A 21,890-nucleotide genomic window follows, 5' to 3' on the forward strand; every position below is an offset into this window, starting at 1 on the left:
ATTGAATGATAATATGACTAATATGAGTACCAGGCCTCAAAATGTCCATTTTTTTTCTGTTATTCCAACAACTATGCACCATCTGCAAAACAATAAGAATCATTTCTTCATTTCTGTTTGGGGGATTTACAGACATTTGTCTGCTCATGCATATTAATTGCGTGAAGAGGAAGGAAACCAGCTTCTAACAGCTTGGTTTTTTGTTGATACAATTGTTCCAATCATAGAAGACAAACTGTTTTCAAAGACAACATCCTCCTCTTTTGTTGAAATGTTTAACCGACATCTGTATTTTTAATGTGCCGTACATGATTCATTTGCTGTTGTGATTTCACAGAGGTGAGAGGAGCAGCTCCAGTATGACGGCATCAACAAGTGGATTTGTTGTCTTACTTCTCTCTGTTTCAGGTAAAGTACATCTATATTTTATTGTAACATAGATGTTACAAAGAGCAGTGTTTAAAACAAAAAATAAAATTATGTGTGATGTTGTGCAAGGTATTGTAAGCCCTGTAAAACCAGACTGAGACATTCAATTCTCTTTAGAGAAAGATCAGCAGAAGCTGTGGGGGATGGATGAAAGTAAGAGTTTTACACAGACATGAAATATAATTAACTACTTTTAAATAGGAATTACCCTCACATGCTCCTTTCCACTTATTTTGCTGAACTTCTTTTTACTTTTTTAATAATGCTTCAGTTGTGTATTATAAGACAAATGTACAGCCAGGAGGGATGAGGTGCTGACACTTATATTTTCTAAACTTTTTCAAAGGTTACCATGGTTAGGTAGGTTAGTACTTATTGTGGAAGAACCAAAGGATGTGATCGAGGTGGCTACACATTTCTTCTTCAGTTCTTTAGTGGTAGAAGCTTCAATTTCAGACATCAAGAGCACTACATTTCTAAAATGTTGAATCAGAATACTTTTTAATGTCAAGTTCCAAAAATAGAAATTGGCTTAAATTATTTTTTTCATTATATAACTGCCCATGCCTCAGTGCTCTGCATTTATCTGTAGTTTCCATTCACTCTCACCACAGAAACAAAAGCAGTCAAGTAAATCACACTGTCATTGACCACACCCTCATACTGAACCTTAAACCTGCAATAACTAATATTTTACAGTTTATTAAAAAAATATATGTGAAGAAATAAGAAAGTTCCCCCTCAGTTGTAACATTTCATGATTCTGGGTTACACACAGACCTTATGTTGTTATTTCAATGAGCTGGTGCAATCAGCATCAGCTCCATTGGCCACATACTGAAAAGAGCAGGACCGTTCATATTTAAAACAAATGCAAGAGCAAGTCATGGAAAATCCCACAACATATGACTTACATGTGAGACATGCTGCGCAGAAGAATATATACTCTCCTTACTAAGATCAGAGAAGAAAGGGGTGGAGGTATATGGTCCTAAATTTTTTTTGTGGTTTTCATAGGGCCAAGTGAAATTGTATTTTACATCCTTTAAATTGTTTTCATGCTGTTCAGTACTTAAAGTACAATGAATTATTGTTGCCCCTTCACTGACGTCTTGTATATATTCAATCTTCTTCTCTTCTAATATTGCATTCTAAATTGTCTTGATGTAAAACTAAACAATTTGCAGTTTTTCCCTGTTGCCAACAAAATGTTGCTGAAACCTGAACTTTAGTTTACTGTACATCTTATTAAAACAGTTAATGAAGCAGATTACAAAGCATATCAGAGTAAAAGTCTTTGAATTTAGTTCTAGTTAAGTGGCTGTAGTAAAGCGGCTTATCCAAATAACATGATGGTCAGAAGATTATCTTAGTCTCACTGGCTTAAGGCGGGATGACATGAGAGCCAAAGTAGTTTTGATACATAAAAATCTGTCTCTTTGTGTTATGGGTCTAATTATTATTTCTACTGTTCTCTGTGTTACAGTGGTGCAGGGTCAGAATGACTGGGGAGTAACTTACACTTCTACTCAGATCTGTGGTGTAAAGGGATCAACAGTGGAAATACGCTGCTCCTACACATACCCAGACAGATTTAACGGCCATCAAATTGCAATTGAAAAATCTTTTTGGTTTACTACAATGAATGGTGATGACCCTGTGGCTCTGAAAACAGGACCACGTATGCAGTACAAGTGTTCTAAGAAAAGCTGCACTCTTAGAATCAGCAACCTGATGGAGAGTGATTCAGGTGTGTACAAGTTCAGGTTCACAACAAACCACCACGAAGGAAAATATACTGGTGAACCTGGAGTGACTTTGTCTGTCACAGGTAAACTTTTCATGCACATTGCCAAATGCGTGTGTGTATGTGTGTATGTTTGTATGTTGCATGTGTAGTTTTGTTTAAAATAAGATTGTTTTTCCTTTAGATCCACAACTACAAGTGTTTGTCAGCAGTCAGCATACCTCTGCAGTGTGTTTCAGCAGTTGTCATCTACCCAATCATCCTTCCTACATCTGGTACAAAAATGGACAAAAACTGTATCGCCAAACCAAATCTATATCTGTCTTCAAAAATTATGGTGACAGTTATTCCTGTTCCTTAACAGGACATGAGGATTTCCCCTCTCCTCCAGTGTGTAAGTTTATACCACAGTCATTCACTGACACATATGGTACAATAGCTCTGCCAGGTGCTGTTATACAGTAATTCAATGTGGATCTAAGATAGGTTGGATCTGAATTTCTGCTCCAGATGGAAATATCTCAACAATTACTAATCATTAAATATTAATCTGGTCAAAAGCACATTTACTGTTTTAGCAGCATGTTTTTTTAAAAGAAGAAAACTCAGTTGTGCAGGTTTCAGTGACATTTGTACAGCTCTTCATGATGCAGAGCATGAATCTTAATGAATTTGGTGACTCTATAACTTATCTGTTTCCCTCAATTGTAAAAAAATAATCTTAAATTTTATCAAAATCTAATTATATCTTTGATGGTAATTTCGAAATTGTAATTTGTGTTAAAGCTAATAAGCAATTCTTTGCTTGGTAACACGCTAAAGTCATACATGCTTAACAATAACATGCTATCATTGCCATTGTGTTTGTATTGTGTGTTGTTTGCAAGCTTCATTGTGAGTTTCTCAGCTCTAGTTTAAAAAGGGTCCTAAGAATATCTTTATCTTTCAGGTGTAAATGGTCAAACTTGCAAAAGAGTCATTTACGCTGAGAGAAGTATCTGTGCCTCTAAAGGATCATCAGTGGATATTTCCTGTACTTACAACAGTTATTATGAGGTTACATCTAAATTCTGGTTCAGTCCTGAACGTGGTCCTCAGTGGAAGAATCCTTCACAGTCTGAGGACCTTCTTACAGACTCCCAGTATACAGGTCGTGTTCAGGTCCTTGAAACAGAGAGAGGACGCTCCACTCTGAGAATCACTGACCTGAGAGAGACTGATTCAGCCCAGTATCAGTTCACATTCACAACATCAGACTTTAAATGGGGCAGTAGTTTACCTGGAACAACTCTGACTGTCACAGGTACTGATCAACACAAAATGATGTGACAGAAATCTGAAAAATTATATTGTCTTGGTAATTACATAATAATGCATTTATATACTATATACTATATGGCACAATGAGCATGTGGTAATATTTACCTTAACAACATTACCCCTGCATAAAACAGCATCATGAGTTGTTTAACCTTCATATGGGATGATTGTACCTGGTAACTTTTACAAACTTAAACTTGTACCCGGTGACATTACTGCTTTGTTTTCATATCCAGCTTTACAGGTGCAGATAAACAGAGTAAAAACCCTCAGTCAGTCTTACACTGAAGCAGAGCTGACGTGTCACAGCAGCTGCAGTCCTGATGGTAGACCGCCATTTGTGTGGTTCAAGAATGGAAACACAGTAGACCTGGAAGAAACGTCTTATAAAGCCCAGTTCTTTCCTGGAGACAGCATTTCCTGTGCTTTCAGAGGACACGAGGATTTCCCCTCTCCTTTAGTGTGTGAGTTAAATATCTTCTTGATACTATATATTTAGACAGGAGACATTAAAGTATGACAACTTGAAAAGAAGAGAAACATTAAGGTGTGATTACTTTTATCACTAAAATCTAACCAGCTTTGATGCAACATTTCTCAACTTAATTTCTTCTCCTCTAGATGCTCCAAAGCTTCCCATAATACTGTTGAGTCCCACTGCTGACATTGTAGAGGGTACTTTAGTGAATCTGACCTGTATCATTGATGCTAATCCAGCAGCTGATTGTGCCTGGTACAAGAACCACACACTGCTCAGTAAAGAACCACAGTTTGTCTTCAGCTCCATCCAGGCCTCAGAATCTGGAGACTATTATTGCACAGCTGAGAACAAGCTGGGGAAGAGTAGATCTGAGTCTGTCTCTATTGATGTGAAATGTGAGTGAAACATATTAAATGTTTGTTTAATTAAAAATGCAGTTAGCATTTGCACTTAACAGTCAAAGGACATTTTTGTGATTATGAATTGGTTTGATGCTCCCTAGAGCATAAATAGTGTTACAGCAAGTTACTTATATACAAAACAATGAATTTGTTTATCGCTTATCACACACACACACACACACACACACACACACACACACACACACACACACACACACACACACACCTTTTTTGGTAATTGCACCTAAATGATTTGGATCAGTAAACATGTTTTAATATTACACAAAGGTTCTGTAACCTGATTAAAAACTTTTAAAATGGTAATTTAGTTTATTAGGAGAAAAAAGCAGCAACAAATTATAACAATTAGGAAGAATCCAAATCCTTTTTCAGCAGACTGTATGTTCCTATGTTATTTCCATATTATTCAAGACAGCCTTTGTGTTTGTGTCCTTATTGTTTAATAGTACGTTCAAACATCTGCTAATCTATTTTTTTCAGATGCTCCAAAGACGGCCTCTGTGTTGCGAAGTCCCTCTGAGATAGTGGAGGGTAGCTCTGTAAGTCTGACCTGTAGCAGTGATGCTAACCCAGCAGCTAAATACACCTGGTACAAGAACGACCAAACCCTTAATCAAGAATCACAGATAATTAATTTCTCTACAATCAGTTCTGGGGACAGAGGAAGCTACAGGTGCAAGTCTGAGAATCAATATGGACAGCTGAACTCTTCATCAGAATTCATAGATGTCCAGTGTAAGTATGACAGATGGTTGTAAAAGTACTACTAACTCTACTCTAGTTAGTCACTCTAATCTAGTGTCACCTTCAGGTTTGTCTCAACGTGTTTTGGATGAAGTGCAGCAAATCTTGTATAGTTATTGATGTTCATTGATGTAAATGAAAAAAGAGTGAGTTTATGACAAAATATTAGTAATAATTATAATAAGAAAACAAATTACATTTATAGGTTGAGGAGCGGAAACATGCAGGGTATCTGAAATGAGAAAGGGACCATAAATGAGTACAGACAGGAATGGCAGAGAACAGAATATGCAGAAACGGTGACATCTGTTTGTGCTGTAAGAAGTTGTGTGACATCCTAAAATTTAGAAAACACTTTAAAACATAGCTGCAGAAGGAGATGTCATTTCAATGAGTAACATAAAGATTATGAATTTGTGACTAGAAAATTGATCCTGGGACAACACTATCTGCAATTTCAGATGTTTTGGATACATTTCTTTAGTTTAAACAAAGAAGCTGTGTCAGAAAATTAAGAAGCAAACCAGTTAGAAACAGTTCTAGGTAGTAGAGACACGTACAGTAGTATGAGAGAGAGTTTAGTTATCTCTGTTAAAATCTGTAGGGAAAACACTCAGTTACAGAGATTTATTAAAAATAGTAAAGTATAGTAAAATAAAATTATATCAGATAATGAATTGAAAATCTTTTTAGAAATTGGTAGCTGTATTCTCTTAGACATAATCTGCAAAATCCTCAGATTTAAAGCCATCAAGCTGGAAGCTATTGTCCGTATATAAAAGCCACCCGGTGTTAAAATGTACGATAGGCTTATCTATGTTGACATATAAACATGTTTATTGTAATTGTTAAAATTTTCATAAGAACAAAATCCTTGTTTATTCGTGGCTTTTTTTTCCACTGGAAATCTAAAATTCTGCACTTCCTGTTTAACATGCACTCTAACACACAAAACTATAGTAGTACATATTGTAAAACCATTAAATATCAACACTTTATTGCTGTCATTGTACAATATGTTAGCATGCTGAAGTTAGAATTTAGTTTGATCACTGTGCCTGTAAGTACATCTTCACAGAGCTGCTAATATAAACTAATGTCTTTGTTTTTGAGTTATTCTGATTTGTAAAATGTTGCTATATTGTTGACCCTCAGTGTGTTTGATGTTTTATTCATTTGTAGAGTGGAATATTCAAGCTCCTGGTTTTTCTATACTTTTTGTGTAATATAGATGTTTTCTTACTCTTGCGTCTTTGTTGCTACTTCAGGCTTGAGACACTAAGAAAAATACTTATTGAACATTTGTCTCTGTTGTTTCCCAGATGCTCCAAGAATTCCTGATGTGTCAGTGAGTCCCTCTGAGATAGTGGAGGGTAGTTCAGTGAATCTGACCTGTAGAAGTGATGCTAACCCAGCAGCTAATTATACCTGGTACAAGGAGAATGAAGCGTCACCAAAAGCTTCAGGACAGATCTTCACCATCACTGACATCAGAGCTGAACACAGTGGGAATTATTACTGTGAAGTTCAGAACAGTGTAGGACGTCATAACTCCACCTTACATCTGACTGTATTGACAGGTAAATCATACCCTGTACCGTACAAACACAACCATTTACCACTATGTGATCTTCAACTAGCAGCTGTTTAGGCCAACAACAACACTTCTGGGATCCATAATGAAGATCCATTGAAAGCTCTGAATAGTTTTATCAAATAAATGTTAATGTGCAGTTTATAAATGAAGTTAGTTCAGGGATTTTATTTAATAGCCAACAAAATTCACATTAGCTCCTGTAACTTGATTTCTGCCACAACAGTGATCCAACTTTCATACCCGTGTTGAAAACAGGTATGACCTCAGAAGCTGAAGTGTTTTAATAGTTGACTGCTCGTCCAGGAGGAGGCTTTTTTCAGCTTGACCTTTTTTAACATCTCCCCAATGAAGGTTTCATTGTGTCCCATTCAAATTCCATTTCCCTCAGTCTCTTACTGGATACAAGAAGACGTCTTTTAGAGATGGCAGTTAAGAAGCTCACATGGCCACAGAAAGATACAGTTTACCCACTTTGCTTTTATTGCATGTGTAATTTTACCAAGTCTGCCCAGCTGATCAGTCACCTTATTTACTCATCAGGCTGTGAAGAAGTAGTATGACTAGATATCATGATGTATCTACAAAGACATGGATCTGTAACCTACATTACTCACAATTGCCTGTTAATATTGACTCTGGCACATTACACTCCCTTTGTGTTGTTGGTAACACAATAGTTTAGTCTAGTAGTAGAATGATACTGTCTGAAAATCTCTGAATTTATTTGTTTAATTACCGTTTTCTAGGTTCAGGGAAATCAGCAGCTGCTGGATCAATCTCTGCCTTTATTCTGGTTATCATATTCCTCTCTGTCTTTCTGATGATCAGGTGAGGCGTTCAGTTTCACTTTTATTTTCAGTCATGTGTAACATTCAGTCAGTTCAGTATTTAGTTTGATAATTAATTTGTGTTTATAATTAATTCTCCTGTCCAGAAAAAAGTTCTTCAAAAAAACACCTGGACCTGAAGAGACACCAGGCAAAAATACACAGGTGAGGAAGAAGAGTTCAGGAGTTCTCAACTAAAAACTCAGTGCCTCATGTCACTAAACCGTCCGCCCCTACCATCCAATCATATTGTATTTATCAAGCCCAGTATCATCACATATTTTGCTTTAGTCAATAAATCCCCAATGTACAGCAACTACACCCTTCAGACCGTGGGAATGCTAGTTGTTAAAATGTTAAATTGTTAAGATGATCAGAAGAGATTTCAGCTCACTCTTATTGATGCACCTACCACAAGTTGGATTGATTTGACGAGCGCCTTATAGCAAGTGAAGCTGCTCCCACAACAGTGAAATATGGTTGAGGTTAGGAGTGATGGCCTTAAAGATCCCTTTTATCCAGCACATATCTCCCCCTTTACCAGCACCAAAGCAGACCCAGAACCTCGCACAGGACAGCCTTAACTTCAGACTGAGTTTCAGAAGGGAGGTTTTTGCTTCTGTCCATTTTAAATCAATCAACAATCAATCAACACACAATTGCTGTTGCTCCAGAAACTCAACCAGTGTAAAGAAGGATAGTTCTACTGTTTGTTCCTTAGTACAGTTTTGAGCTGTGCTAGCATAACTGCAAAGAGGTTTACTAATGATCAGTTAGCCTGTTAAATATATAAACTTTCAATAGCAAACACAAAAGGCCATTGGAACACAGGACTGACGTTTGCTGTTTCCAACTACTGTAGTAAATTGACATCAATGTCTGCCCTGTATTTCTGATCAGTTTTAATATTATTATTTTAATGGACACTGTCTACGTGACACCAAACGGTCATCTGTAAATACCTGGCTGGAGGCTCTGGGTCAGCAGGCAGAGTGGGTCATCTACCACTTACAGGGTTTGTAGTTTGATACCCAGCTCTTGAGGATCAAGTTTCTTGTACCATGTTCTGACCTCCAAATTGCTTCCTGTTGTTAGAATTGGACCTTGCATGGCTTCCTGTCACCACTGACTGAGTTTGAGTGCTGGAAGTGATATTTACTATTAGGCAATCAGTGAATTTTACTGACCTCGACTTATTAACCGCGTTACCCTCAAACCTCTGGTTCCCTTTTTGGTTTTGCAAGTCAGGCTTAGATTAGATGAGTTACAGGAATTACACCCTTCACCCTTCACCCTTAACCCTGCAGATGTTTTACACTGTGCTCATTTTATGTTACAGTGCGTCACTGCAATATATGTAATATTTATATTTCAGCCAAACGTAGGTTCTGAATACGACACCCCTTCAGCTGCAGCACAGAGAGAACCGGCAAAGCAGCAGGAAGACCTTTTCTATGCCACTGTAAGATTCTCTAAAAACCGAGAAGAAGCTCTGTACTCAAACATTAAGCCAGCTCAGCCAAACAGACACAACTGTGACGATGAGGAGTATGAAGAGGTGGACTACACGATGGTCAACTTTAACAGTGCCAGTGCTGTGCCAAGGTGAGTCTACAAGAACAGTCCTTGAACAGTGCTTGAAAACTCTCGATGGCTTTTGCTTCTTCTTTTTTTTTAAAATTTTATTATTTTATTGCTTTCTTGATTATTTGTTAAATGTTTTCATTTACAGATTAAGTAGTCAAGAAGCTGAGAACGATTCATCTGCACTATACAGCATGGTCAATAAAACCCCCAGAGTATGAACACGATCCACAGGTTTCCACAGTGACACAGTTACTATAAGACTTCTCTTTGCACTGAGCCGATCTATAACACAGCTTCATGTTCATTCAGCCTCTTTGCCACAGTCTTTCTCCTCTCTCCTGTATTTTCAGGTTACTTTTTTTTATGTCAGTATAACTTTGTTACTATTGGAAGTAACTGAGTTAGTATTTTTGTTCTCACAACTAAAATGCTGTTTTTAAATCATGTAACTTATTTGAGAATGTTTTAACTCTGATTGTAATTCACTAGACAATAAATAAATTCAGTTAAGGAATTTCTTCTTCCTTTATATATTTTGTCTCCATCACAAACTCCAGTCTCCTAAAGAACCATAGAGTTGAGTGAACAACTCTGAGTGAACATGAGATTCATAAAGAATGACTTCATGGTTCTGTGACTTTGCACAAAGGTCGGTTTCTACTGTAAATCTAAGAAGACAAATGAAGCAACACTACATATTACATATTTTTCCATTACCATTTTTGGTAATGGTTTGGCTAAAAACAGGGTCCATATTAGTTTTTTCATGGTCAGTAGGATTTTAGGAAGTTCAGACATAATTTGCAAAACAGCAAAGACTCATTTCTTCATTTCATCTTGGGGCTGTACAGACATTCAGCAGCTCATGCATGTAAGCAACATAAAGAGGAAGGAACTCAAGACAGCTCTTAGCAGCTGTCATATCAGATCCTTGTGCATTGTGAGCAGAGCTGTTTATTCATTCTAATAAGTGAAGTGAAGAGTAAATCTCAGAGCATTTCCTGAATTGACCTACAACCATTCGACAGATGAGCGGAGCAGCTATGAGTTTAACAGCAGCAGTGTGTGGATTTGTCATTGCTCTTGCTTTTTCAGGTACTGTACCTCTTCTATTACACTTCGGGGTATTGAACACACTTGGTGTAGCTGAAGGACGTTACTGTACACGGGCAATATCAAATTAACCGTAGTATATTTCTGTAGTTTATATTACTTTTCAAATGATCTTATCTACATGTAAGAACTGAAACACTTGATTATAACCAAAGTGAGACAGTATATGCTAAAAGTATAAAATCCAGATTTAGCAGTGAAACATTTAAGTTATATATATATATAAGTTAACTTTTAACATAAGTTATATACTTAAGTGTTCTTGACCTACTTGCACATATTAAAATGTTATTTTCAGTATATGCACACTAAACCCTGTAAGTCCTCCTGACACTGAGATCACAGTTGATAAGAGTTACCAAGAAATGATGCAGTGATGATGCAGTGCAGGATGAGTTTCACTTTCACAAATGCTGTATTTATCTCTGGTTTCACACTCCTGACCTGACCACAGACAGCAAACCAAGCAGAGCCACCCATGCTTTTCTAATGGTTGCCATTCTGCATCTTATTCTTCTCTGTGTCAGTGCATTATTGCTTTGTTGTTCCTTCACTGCACATCCACATACATGTAGATACTAGCTGTATAAATATGGTTAGCGTGGTGCTGAGCTGTCACTCACTCCAACATCCAACTAAAGCCCAGGAAGAAAAACAGGAGGCCAGAGTCTGTTCAGTGGGTTGAACTGAGCTTATTTATCTCTGTGTTTTATGAAATGGACCTAGAATGAGGTTTCAGACCCACAGTTTTGTTGTGACTGACCTTTGTGTTAGTCTTCTTTCTCTCTCTCTTCTTTCTCTTTCGGCCCATCAGGGGTCGCCACAGCGAATCATCCTTTTCCACTTCACTCTATTGTGGACATCTTCTACCCTAACACTAGCCAACCTCATGTCCTCTGTTAAGACATCCATATATCTCCTCCTTGGTCGTCCTCTTGCCCTCCTGCCTGGCAGCTCCATCTCCAACATCCTTCTACCAATATACTCACTATCCCTCCTCTGAACATGTCCGAACCATCTCAGTCTGGCCTCTCTGACTTTGTCGCTAACTCAGACAACGTGAGCCGTCCCTCTGATGTGCTCGTTCCTTATTCTGTCTAACCTGGTCACTCCTAAGGAGAACCTCAACATCTTCATCTCTGCTACCTCCATCTCAGCCTCTTGTCTCTTTCTCACTGCTACAGTCTCTAACCCATAGAGCAGAGCTGGTCTCACCACTGTCTTGTACACCTTTCCTTTGAGTCTTGCTGACACTCTTCTGTCACACAACACTCCTGACACCTTCCTCCACCCGCTCCAACCCCAACTACTTAAACTCCTGCACCTTCTTCACCTCAGCCCCCTGTAACCTAACGCTTCTACCTTGATCTCTCTCATTTAGTAATTTTCCAAATGTCATAATGCTAAAAGACAAAGAAGTTAATCTCTGTCTTAGATTCCTTCTTCCTCTGACATTGATCCTGAGATTTTCCCTACTGTGCCATTCATTATTTGTAGATGTCGTATGCTACTTTTATCCAAGAACATGTTGATATTATATCTATAACTCATAACATTGATGTCTTTCCTGATGCCTGACCGTGTTTTAAATCTGACTGTGGTTTCTGCTGTGCTCTGTGTTACAGTGGTTCAGGGTCAGAATGACTGGAGAGTAACTTACACTTCTACTAAGATCTGTGCTGTAGAAGGATCAACAGTGGACATACACTGCTCCTACACATACCCATCCAGACAAGATGACCTTGACATTATAGTTGAGAAAACATTCTGGTTTACTAATATTCTGGATAATGAACCTGTGGATCTGAGAACAGACTCAAAGTACTCGGGTCGTGTGAAGCATCTTTGTGATAAGAACAGCTGCTTTCTGAGAATCACAGACCTCAGACAGAGAGACTCAGCTGTGTACAGGTTCAGTGTCATAACAAACCATCCAGGAGGAAAATTTACTGGTTCACCTGGAGTCACTTTGACTGTTACAGGTAAAATCATTTCAGTATTTCCATATATGACCAGCGAGAAAGTAATCATGTATCTTTAACTGTGTGAATGTTGATATTTTGTTTATAATGTAATTCCTGTTTTTTCTAGATCTTAAAGTGAAAGTGATCCAAACATCTTACTCTTCTTACTGGACAAAACTAAGCTGTAGCAGCAGCTGCCGTTTACCTGGTCAAACCTCCATCATCTGGTACAAAAACAATAAGAAAATTCAGGAAAATACAGAATTACATTATTCAGACGACATTAGTTCCCAAGACAGTTTTTCCTGTGCTATAAAAGGACTCGAGGATTTCCCTTCTCCTCCAGTGTGTGAGTTTACTCTACAGTTTTCCACTGCACTGTTCTAGATACTGACCTCACGTATCTTTTACAGTAGTAGCCTCATCACAGGAAATACAATAAACTAAATTACTGCAGTATTATGTTGACATTGATCATTGAAAATATTTCATTTCTCAGGTGTTGGTGGTGAAAACTGCAACAGAGTGATATATACTGAGAGAAGCATCTGTGCCTTCAAAGGTTCATCAGTGGACATTTCCTGTATTTATAACGGTTATTATGAGGTTACATCTAAATTCTGGTTCCGTCCTGAACGTTGGCATCAGTGGAAGAATCCTTCACAGTCTGAGGACCTTCGTACAGACTCCCAGTATACAGGTCGTGTTCAGGTCTTTGAAACAGAGAGAGGACGCTCCACTCTGAGAATCACTGACCTGAGAGAGACTGATTCAGCCCAGTATCAGTTCACATTCACAACATGGTCGTTTGAATGGGGCAGTAGTTTACCTGGAACAACTCTGACTGTCACAGGTATGCATGAACATGAAACTCATCATGCAGTTGACAAACTGTTCTTCCTATAACACTTTGCTTTAATGTTTTTCTCGACTTAGATATCTTGCCTTGTACCTCACTTGTAAGTAACTTTGGACAAAAGCAGAATGACTAAATGTAAATGTAGTTAATGTCACCTAATATAATAATGTTGAATACTGTAGAAATTATGTATTTATTGTGAGATGAAGTTCATTCTTGGAATTTACATTTTGATATTTGTAAAGACAAAAGTGAAACAGCCTCACAAAAGGATAAACACAACCTGCACATAGTCTGGAATGGTCCAGTGTTTAAGTTTCCTTCATGTCCTCTGGCCAGCAGAGGGAGGAGTTGTACTGGAAGGTTCATTTTATGAGACGTTCCTGTTCCCTGTTGACAGATCCAGATTTCCAGGTCCAGGTGATCTGGACTTCTGTTGGTCCAAAGCTGGTTTGTCACAGCAGCTGTCTTCCTCCTGGTCGTTCTTTTGTCTGGTTCAGGAATGAAAATAAAATCCATGGAGAAACTTCACCTTCATACAGTGGATACGTTGACACTTCACACAGTTATTCCTGTGCTGTCGAAGGACACGAGGCCTCCCGCTCTCCTCCAGTGTGTGAGTGAGTTAACTTGTCAAGTGTGTCACAAACAAAATGTCATTTGGTTTGAATCTTTTTGGACTTTGATCGACTCAGCAAACATTCTGTCAAGTCTGTCCTTTAGTGACACATTGAAAAGTTAATGTCTGTTTATATCCTGCAGATGCTCCGAAGGTTCCCTATGTGTTGAAGAGTTACCAAGGTGACATTATGAAGGACAGCCCAGTGTCTCTGAATTGTAGCAGTGATGCAAACCCAGCCAGTGAATACAGCTGGTACAAGAACGAAATACTGATCAATAAGGAACCACAGCTCGTCTTCAGCTCCATCCAGTCCTCTGACTCTGGAGAGTATTACTGTGTAGCTGAGAATGATCTGGGGAGAAGCACATCTGAATATATCTCCATAAATGTGAAATGTTGGTGACTTCTATTGTATTGAAGCAAATGAAATAACTGTTATCTGATTGTTCTTTAATTAATGTGAAGTTTGAAGGAAAACGGCTTAAATCTGACAGATTTGTTGAATCTAGTATACAAAGAAAGATTTTAGCAGATGATGCTTTTTTTCATGGTTCACGTCTCCAGTAGATGTCGAGGAAACAGTTCACTACTGATGTTTATACTAACTATGCTGTTTTAATCCTTAATATTAATCATCTGCATCTTTTCTAGATGGTCCAAAAAACTCCAACATCTCAGTGCGTCCCTTTGGTGAGATAGTGGAGGGTAGTTCAGTGACTCTGACCTGTAGCAGTGATGCTAACCCAGCAGCTAAATACACCTGGTACAAGGGGAACCAAACACTGCTCCAGGGAGCAGAAGGCTTTTATCAGTTCACCTCCATAAAATCTGAAGACAGAGGGACCTACTCCTGCACGTCTGAGAATCAGTTTGCAGAGATCAACTCTACCTCTCTATTCTTAGACATCCACTGTAAGTAGACAAACACCACATAGAGAATTTAAAAGCACAGATATGTAGATTTTAAAATCTGATTTGTTCACAATTCAACCATACAACATAATACAATACAGTGTCAGAGCCAAAGATGCTGGAAGTCAAATTTACACTCACTCACTCACTCATAAAAATGCCTTCATGTTATCTTTCAATACATATTTCTCCTCCAGATCGTCCAAATCTTCCCTCTGTGTCAGTGAGTCCCTCTGAGATAGTGGAGGGTAGTTCAGTGACTCTGACCTGTAGCAGTGATGCTAACCCAGCAGCTAATTATACCTGGTACAAGGAGAATGAAGAGTCACCAAAAGCTTCAGGACAGATCTTCACCATCACTGACATCAGAGCTGAACACAGTGGGAATTATTACTGTGAAGCTCAGAACAGTGTAGGACGTCATAACAACACTTTACATCTGACTGTTGTAGAAAGTAAGAATTAATTGATTGGTTTACTATAGATTTTATTCTGCTTCCACCACTGTTCCAGCCAACAACAGTTCATAACACATCCCTGACCTTAACAAAGCAAATACACAGTGACACACTGGCATAAAACACATCTACATATTAGAAGTAGCTGTTCATGTGCTTAATTTAGGGTTTATAGCTTATTTTGGGCCTCCCTTGACAGAAAATTATGATTTTCAGGTTAAAGTGTAAATCCACCTTATAATGCAACACACTTAAGGGATACTGTGGAGAACATCCTCCCTGATCAATTTTCATCATTTTCTGTCGAGGTGCATGGAAACCAGCAGCTACAGGAACAGCTGTTGCTGTTCTTTTGGTCCTCATACTCCTCGCTGTCTTCCTGTGGACCAGGTGAGCAGTTCTGTGTCGATTACATTTACTCCTCATGTGTCTCAGTTTTCATGAAGTGATTTATTTGCTTGCCCTTCTATCCAGGAGAAATAAATCCATCACCCAGCAGTGTCCACCAGCAGAGAGACCTGACAGCAGAGCACAGGTGAGACTGCAGAAACCTGATCAATATCACAAGTATTAAAATAGAATTTAGTATAAAATTAGTTTTATTAGCTCTATAATATAATGTCGTCCTCCAGTCAGGTCGACCACTAAGCAATAAATCGTATTAACACTGTTTGTCCCATCAGATGAACTTGGTCCCAGTGTACGACACCCCGCCAGCTGCAGCCTGGCAGGATGACTGTCACTATGCCAGCATCCGCTTCTCTCACAGCCAGGCTGATGTCGTCTACTCCAACATCAGGTTAGCTCGACCCCGCAGTCACACAAAAGAAGAGGACGAGGATGATGTTGAATACACGACTGTGAATGCCGACAGTGCCAGTGAAGCTCCAGGGTGAGCAGCTCCTCACAGATTTATTGATATACAATAAGAAAAATGCTCAGCAGGTTAGAAAATGTCAGTGTTGATGCTTTTTCTTCTCACAGAACCACATGTCAAGAAGATGTGAAGGAGTCATTTGCACTTTACAGCACCGTCACAAAAACTGTAGGAGCACGACGTGACTCAGTGGCCTGATCTTCATACATGGATGATAAATACTGACATTCTCCAGAACAGTCTGTGCAGCTGTGCTTTCACACAAAATCCTCCCACAGTTTTAATTTGAGCTTTAGAACATAGCTGCGGTAAAACCACCAAAACACGTGTTTTCCCCCAAACCAAGAAAAGCGGGTAATGTTACATAAAGTGAATAACTAAATATCACAAGTTTAGGTTCTAAAAATATACTTAATTATGAAACATAAATAAACATAAATGCTATATCATTATACTGTATAATAATCTATGTAGCTATGTATGTAAATATTGCAGGTATTAAACAAACAAGAATCTAAATACAGTCAACTGTTACAGTGCCTATAAAAAGTATTGACCCTCTTGGATGTTTCATTCTTTTATTGACATTATAAATCAGTCGTGGACAATAAAAGTGTGAATTTTACAAAAGAATTTCAGAAAAATACCTCATTAAGGTCAAAATGAAAACAGGTTTCTACAAAGTAATGTCAATTAAATAAAAATTACCTGAGTGCATTTTAAAGAAACTTGTGTCTGGAAGGTCCAGTCACTGGTTAATCAGTATTCCTGGCTACCATTACACCATGAAGACAAGAGAACACTCCCAGCAACTAGAGATCAGATGAAAAGCATAAGCCAGGGGATGGATACAAAAAATCTCCAAGGTACTGAACATCACCCGGATTTCAGTAAAATCCAACATCAAGAAATGGAAGGAATGTGGCAAATGTCTACATCTGTCTAGAATAGTCCGACCACTCAAACTGAGTGACCTTGCAACAAGGAGACTAGTGAGAGAGACCACTAACACACCGATGACTACTCTGAAAGAGTTACAAGCTTCAACAGCTAAGATAGGAGAGACTGTTCTTTGACCGGTTTCTTCACCCGTCAAAGCTTAATGTGAGAGTGGCCACTGTTGAAGAAAACTTGTGTTCAATCACAACTGTGAAAGACTCCATGGTCCATTGGAAGAGGGTTCTTTGGTCTGATGAGAGCAGAGTGGTGCTTTTTGTCCATCAGACAAGACACTGCACATCACCACAAACACAATATTTCCACTGTGAAATATGGTGGTGGCAGCATCATGCTGTGGGGATGCTTCTAAGCAGCTGGCTTGTTAAGGTAGGACAATCCTAAACTATAGGACAATGCTGGAGGACGGTCTTATTCAGTGGACAAGACAATAACAACTTGGTAGAAAATTTGTTTTCCAGCAAGACAATGACCCAAAGCATAAAGCTAAGCTACAGAGAAATGGTTTAACAACAACAAGGTGACTGTTCCGGAGTGGCTGAGTCAAAGCCCAGGCCTCAATTCAATTGAGAATTTGTGGATGGACTTAAAAAGGACTGTTCACATCTCATCCCCACACAGTTGACCTTTGCATATGTTTTTTTGATGGGGGCTTTAGCACCGCTGCTGTGTCTGCGTCGCCTTTTTTAATAATCTGAACCTTTCACACTACAAAATAATGTGTGAAGTGTAACCGTCTCAGTGTTGAGGATGGTACTTAAGGCCAATACAACCAAACTGTGCAGACTGCAGGTTATATCTACGTCCACACATTAGCCGACCTCTAAACTTTGATATTTCTAACTGTTTCTATTTCTCACTATAAATGTTTCACTGATGTTTCTGGTGATGTAGGGAACAAGTCACAACCCACCACAGGTTTTACATACAGAACATTAGGGCCGAGAACCTTCACCGACATTCAGTCTGTATTTAGTTTGCAAAATAACACATTAACTGTCATTTACGGACTTCATAATATAAAAGATGTGAAGAGGAAGGAAGTTGACTTCTGTCCTCTTGTCCTCTGCTTGCTGTGCTCACCATTTTGACGATCTATCTTTAAAGGCAGCATCTCCCTTTATTGTAAGTCTATTTTTTTCTTAGGGTTGATTATTTATCCATTTATTCTTCACTGTGTGATGTTTTTTAATGTTTTCTCTTTTTATGTCATACGCAGAGATAAGAGAAGCTGCCATGGGTTTACAAGTAGCTTGGTATAAATTAGCTGTTGTTCTTTTCCTTGTGTCAGGTAAAGTAGCGTATCAGTATGTACGTTTACCTCGTAGGGTAGAAATAATCACCGTAATCAGATCTTGTATGATGCAAACCATTCAAACATATAGTCACTTCTGTTTGTGTAGTTCTTGTTACAGCATTAATATTTTCTTATGTCAATGTGAGGTTTCATTTGTCTGTGATCATGTCAGAACAGCCAAACATGAGTTTAATGTTGCTTTGTGAAAACCATCTTGTGCTCCAAGATTTAATGGGAAAGGTATTTCTTTTGTCTTGTTTGTTGTTTTTGTATCACAGTGGTACGAGGTGAGGAGGACTGGGGGGTGACTTACACTCCTAGTCAGATCTGTGCTTTCAAAGGCTCAGCAGTGGAAATCCACTGCAACTTCAGCTACCCAAGAATGAATGATCAATGTACTGAGGTCCTTACAACATTCTGGTTTACCAAAGAGAGGAATGATGAACCTGTGGATCTGGAAACAGACTCGGGCTACGCAGGTCGTGTAGAAAGTCAGTGTGAGAGGAACAACTGCACTCTGACAATCAGAGATGTGACACGGAGCGACTCAGCTGTGTACAAGTTCAGGTTTGAAACAAACCAACGACGTGGAAAGTTTAGTGGTTCACCTGGAGTCACTCTGACTGTCACAGGTAACGTTTCTATTAGAGTAATAATACTTCTGGTAAGGCGCCTGCTTTCATGCATAAACTTCAATGATGACATGTCTGTTCTCTCTTCACGTGTCCAGACCTCCAGGTGAAGGTGAGCAGATCATCAGCTCGGCTGGTGCTGACGTGTCGCAGCAGCTGTGACGTAGCTGATCATCCTTCATATGTTTGGTATAACAATGGACAGAAAATGGAGGAAGACGTGTCGTCTTACAGAGTCTCTGTTAATGTTAATGACAGTTTTTCCTGTGCTGTTAAAGGACATGAGGAATATCGCTCTACTCCAGTGTGTGAGTTTACTCCTCAGTGCCCATGATTTTTTTTCCTATTGTTTTTTTTATTAGACCCCTTTTAAAATTAAAGTTAATTTATCTTCACGTCTCCTCCAGATCGTCCAAATCTTCCCTCTGTGTCAGTGAGTCCCTCTGAGATAGTGGAGGGTAGTTCAGTGACTCTGACCTGTAGCAGTGATGCTAACCCAGCAGCTAATTACACCTGGTACAAGAAGTATGGTCGCAGAGCGCTCAGTGAAAAGACCCAGTTTGTCTTTACATCCATCAATTCCTCTGACTCTGGACAGTACTATTGTACAGCTGAGAATGAGTTGGGGAAGATGACGTCTAGATTCATTTCTATTAGCGTAAAATGTGAGTAAAATTAATCTTTCCGATCTATTTTGCTGTTTGTTCTTCAGCTCTGTCTGCCTCATATTTACAGTCTATAGGTCACTCAGCTGCTCCAGTTAATAAAAATGCTTTTAGTAACTGAGAAACTTTTACAAACGTATCTGCACAAATGAAGACAAAAAATCAGTTAATGTTTCTCCTTCATAGGAGTGAAAGTACTCGTGTTAAAATACTTTTATATCTTTATCTATATATTTTTTATACTAAGTAAATTGTACATGAAAGAAACAGCTATCTTGACTACATGAATACTGGAATAATTATTGACATATTTAGACCCGATGATGAGTTTTACAGATATTAATGCGAAATAGTCCACTTACTGTTTTCTCCTCTAATGCCACCTGCAATGTGCAAACATATTAGATGGATTTATAATGAAATCTGAAGTATTTATTTACATAACTGAGAACATCGTGGTAACTCAAAACGTGTATAGTGATATTAGAAAACTAATGCTAGAACTTTGCAGTTATAATATATTTATATTTACGAACAGCTATTTCACTTAGTCGTGTTTTCTCTTCCAGATGCTCCAAGGGTTCCTTCAGTGTCAGTGTATCCCATGGGTGAAATCAACGAGGGTAGTTCAGTGACTCTGACCTGTAGCAGTGATGCTAACCCAGCAGCTAATTATACCTGGTACAAGGAGAATGAAGAGTCACCAAAAGCTTCAGGACAGATCTTCAACATCACTGACATCAGACATGAACACAGTGGGAATTATTACTGTGAAGTTCAGAACAGTGCAGGACGTCATAACAACACTTTACATCTGACTGTTGTTACAGGAAAGTTAAGAAAAATATAAATCAAACAACCAAAAACAAACAGAACATTCACAGACTTCTGTAGTTTATAAAGAAACTCACAGCTTCACTTAACACACTGACTCATCTTCTGTCTGATTGTATGATTTTAGGAGAATCATTTCTAATAATGAACATCATCAGGTTGACCCTGGTGGTCCTGGTGCTGATTCCTGTGTTTGTCTTGAGCATTTGGAAAACGTAAAACACTGAACATCTCTTTTTATTTTCTATTTAATTGAGTTTTAAAGTGATGAATTATAATAATTTATTTTTGTTGGCTTCAATCCAGGAAGAAGAAAACTCTGTGTTCAAAAACTGAAACCAGGCTGAATGAACCTGTAAAGGTGAGAGGCTCCTTTGTCCACGTTTAGTTATGGGTTTGATGCAATTTAGTGAATTCACAGCAACAATAAACAACTGACGTTCGCACCACCTTAAAACTAGTAATCAGTGTACACTGCTCTCTGTATTAGTCATTATCAGATTACAATAAATAAGAAGCTGCAAAGCTTAATAATCAGGCTCAAAATATCTATAAATATAGGTGTTTAAACTTTCAACAAACATTTAGCTGTTAAATACATAAGCAGGTTTCATCTCTCTCCATCAGTCTGACGCTGATCCTGTTTATGAGAACATCTCAGCTTTGACGTCCATCACTGCAGCACAGACAGACGACACAGAGGAGCAGGAAGACCTGGTTTAAAGTCCGGTCAGGTGAGAGACTCCTGCATGGACGAAACAGGCCACAGTCATATAATAATAATTAATAATATAATAATTAGAATTACGACTAGTACTTCACCCACTAGGTTTCATGTGATTTATTGTGATTTTCTTCAGATGCTGTTAAACCAGAGGTGTAATCGACCTTATGGAGGGAGAGAGGACGTGGTGAATGTGTTTATATATTTACATATAACTTCAGAAGACGCCTGCTGATTTACAGCTTGTGAAAAAATGTAAAAAAATCAATCAAACATTATATAACATGTTCACATTTGCTTTTCTGATACCGATGGATAGATTTAATCATGACATTAAAGATATTACTGTCACTCATTAACTGTAGTTGACCAGGTTTTAATAGATGGGGGGCTGAGCCGTCCTTCTAGCCCGGCTCTGCCTGCTGTGTATCTGCATGACGTCTTTTTCTGAACGTCGATTGTACCAATATATGTCATTTTTACAGCTTCTTTCTCCTTTGAGACCTGAAGACCACACATTAGCTCACCTTTGACCTCTGACCCTGAATCAGGTCCAGTTTGTCTATGAGCATAATGAACAATAATTGCAGTTTGGAAAACGACGCTGGTGCCGATGTTTCCTCTGTCTTGTTCATAAACCTGTTTTTTATGTTATTATAGTTTGTTCTTGCCGTATGTGGTGGAGAACGTATGTGTTCTGCTTTAAACTGCACAAATAAATAATGAAAAGCACTTTTGCGACGGGGTTTATTTTTGATTGAATGAATCCAGTTTTCTGCAGGTTATCATAATGAACAGAAGACGACACAGAGTTCAGAGAGG

At 38.4% G+C, this 21,890-nt stretch overlaps 1 protein-coding gene and 1 long non-coding RNA gene across 2 annotated transcripts; both read left to right on the forward strand.

Moving 5' to 3' along the window:
* Positions 1-1,896: 1,896 nt before the first annotated feature.
* On the forward strand, positions 1,897-16,512 carry LOC113161774 (titin-like; the record flags this gene model as incomplete). Its single annotated transcript, XM_026359576.2, has 22 exons — positions 1,897-2,260; positions 2,361-2,570; positions 3,126-3,479; positions 3,733-3,960; positions 4,118-4,372; positions 4,880-5,134; positions 6,466-6,723; positions 7,487-7,568; positions 7,675-7,732; positions 8,943-9,172; positions 9,300-9,366; positions 11,901-12,249; positions 12,359-12,580; positions 12,731-13,084; positions 13,491-13,706; positions 13,853-14,107; positions 14,364-14,624; positions 14,822-15,079; positions 15,391-15,472; positions 15,557-15,617; positions 15,766-15,974; positions 16,067-16,512. Coding segments are annotated over 22 exons (4,719 nt in total), but the record flags the coding sequence as incomplete, so codon positions are not given.
* A 3,958-nt stretch (positions 16,513-20,470) lies between these two features.
* LOC113162197 lies at positions 20,471-21,883 on the forward strand. Its single transcript, XR_003298805.1, has 4 exons — positions 20,471-20,559; positions 20,651-20,705; positions 20,972-21,078; positions 21,205-21,883. It is a non-coding gene; the product is annotated as an uncharacterized LOC113162197 (long non-coding RNA).
* Positions 21,884-21,890: the final 7 nt, after the last annotated feature.

This window comes from Anabas testudineus, chromosome 1 (assembly GCF_900324465.2).
Source record: "Anabas testudineus chromosome 1, fAnaTes1.2, whole genome shotgun sequence".
Taxonomy (NCBI): domain Eukaryota; kingdom Metazoa; phylum Chordata; class Actinopteri; order Anabantiformes; family Anabantidae; genus Anabas; species Anabas testudineus.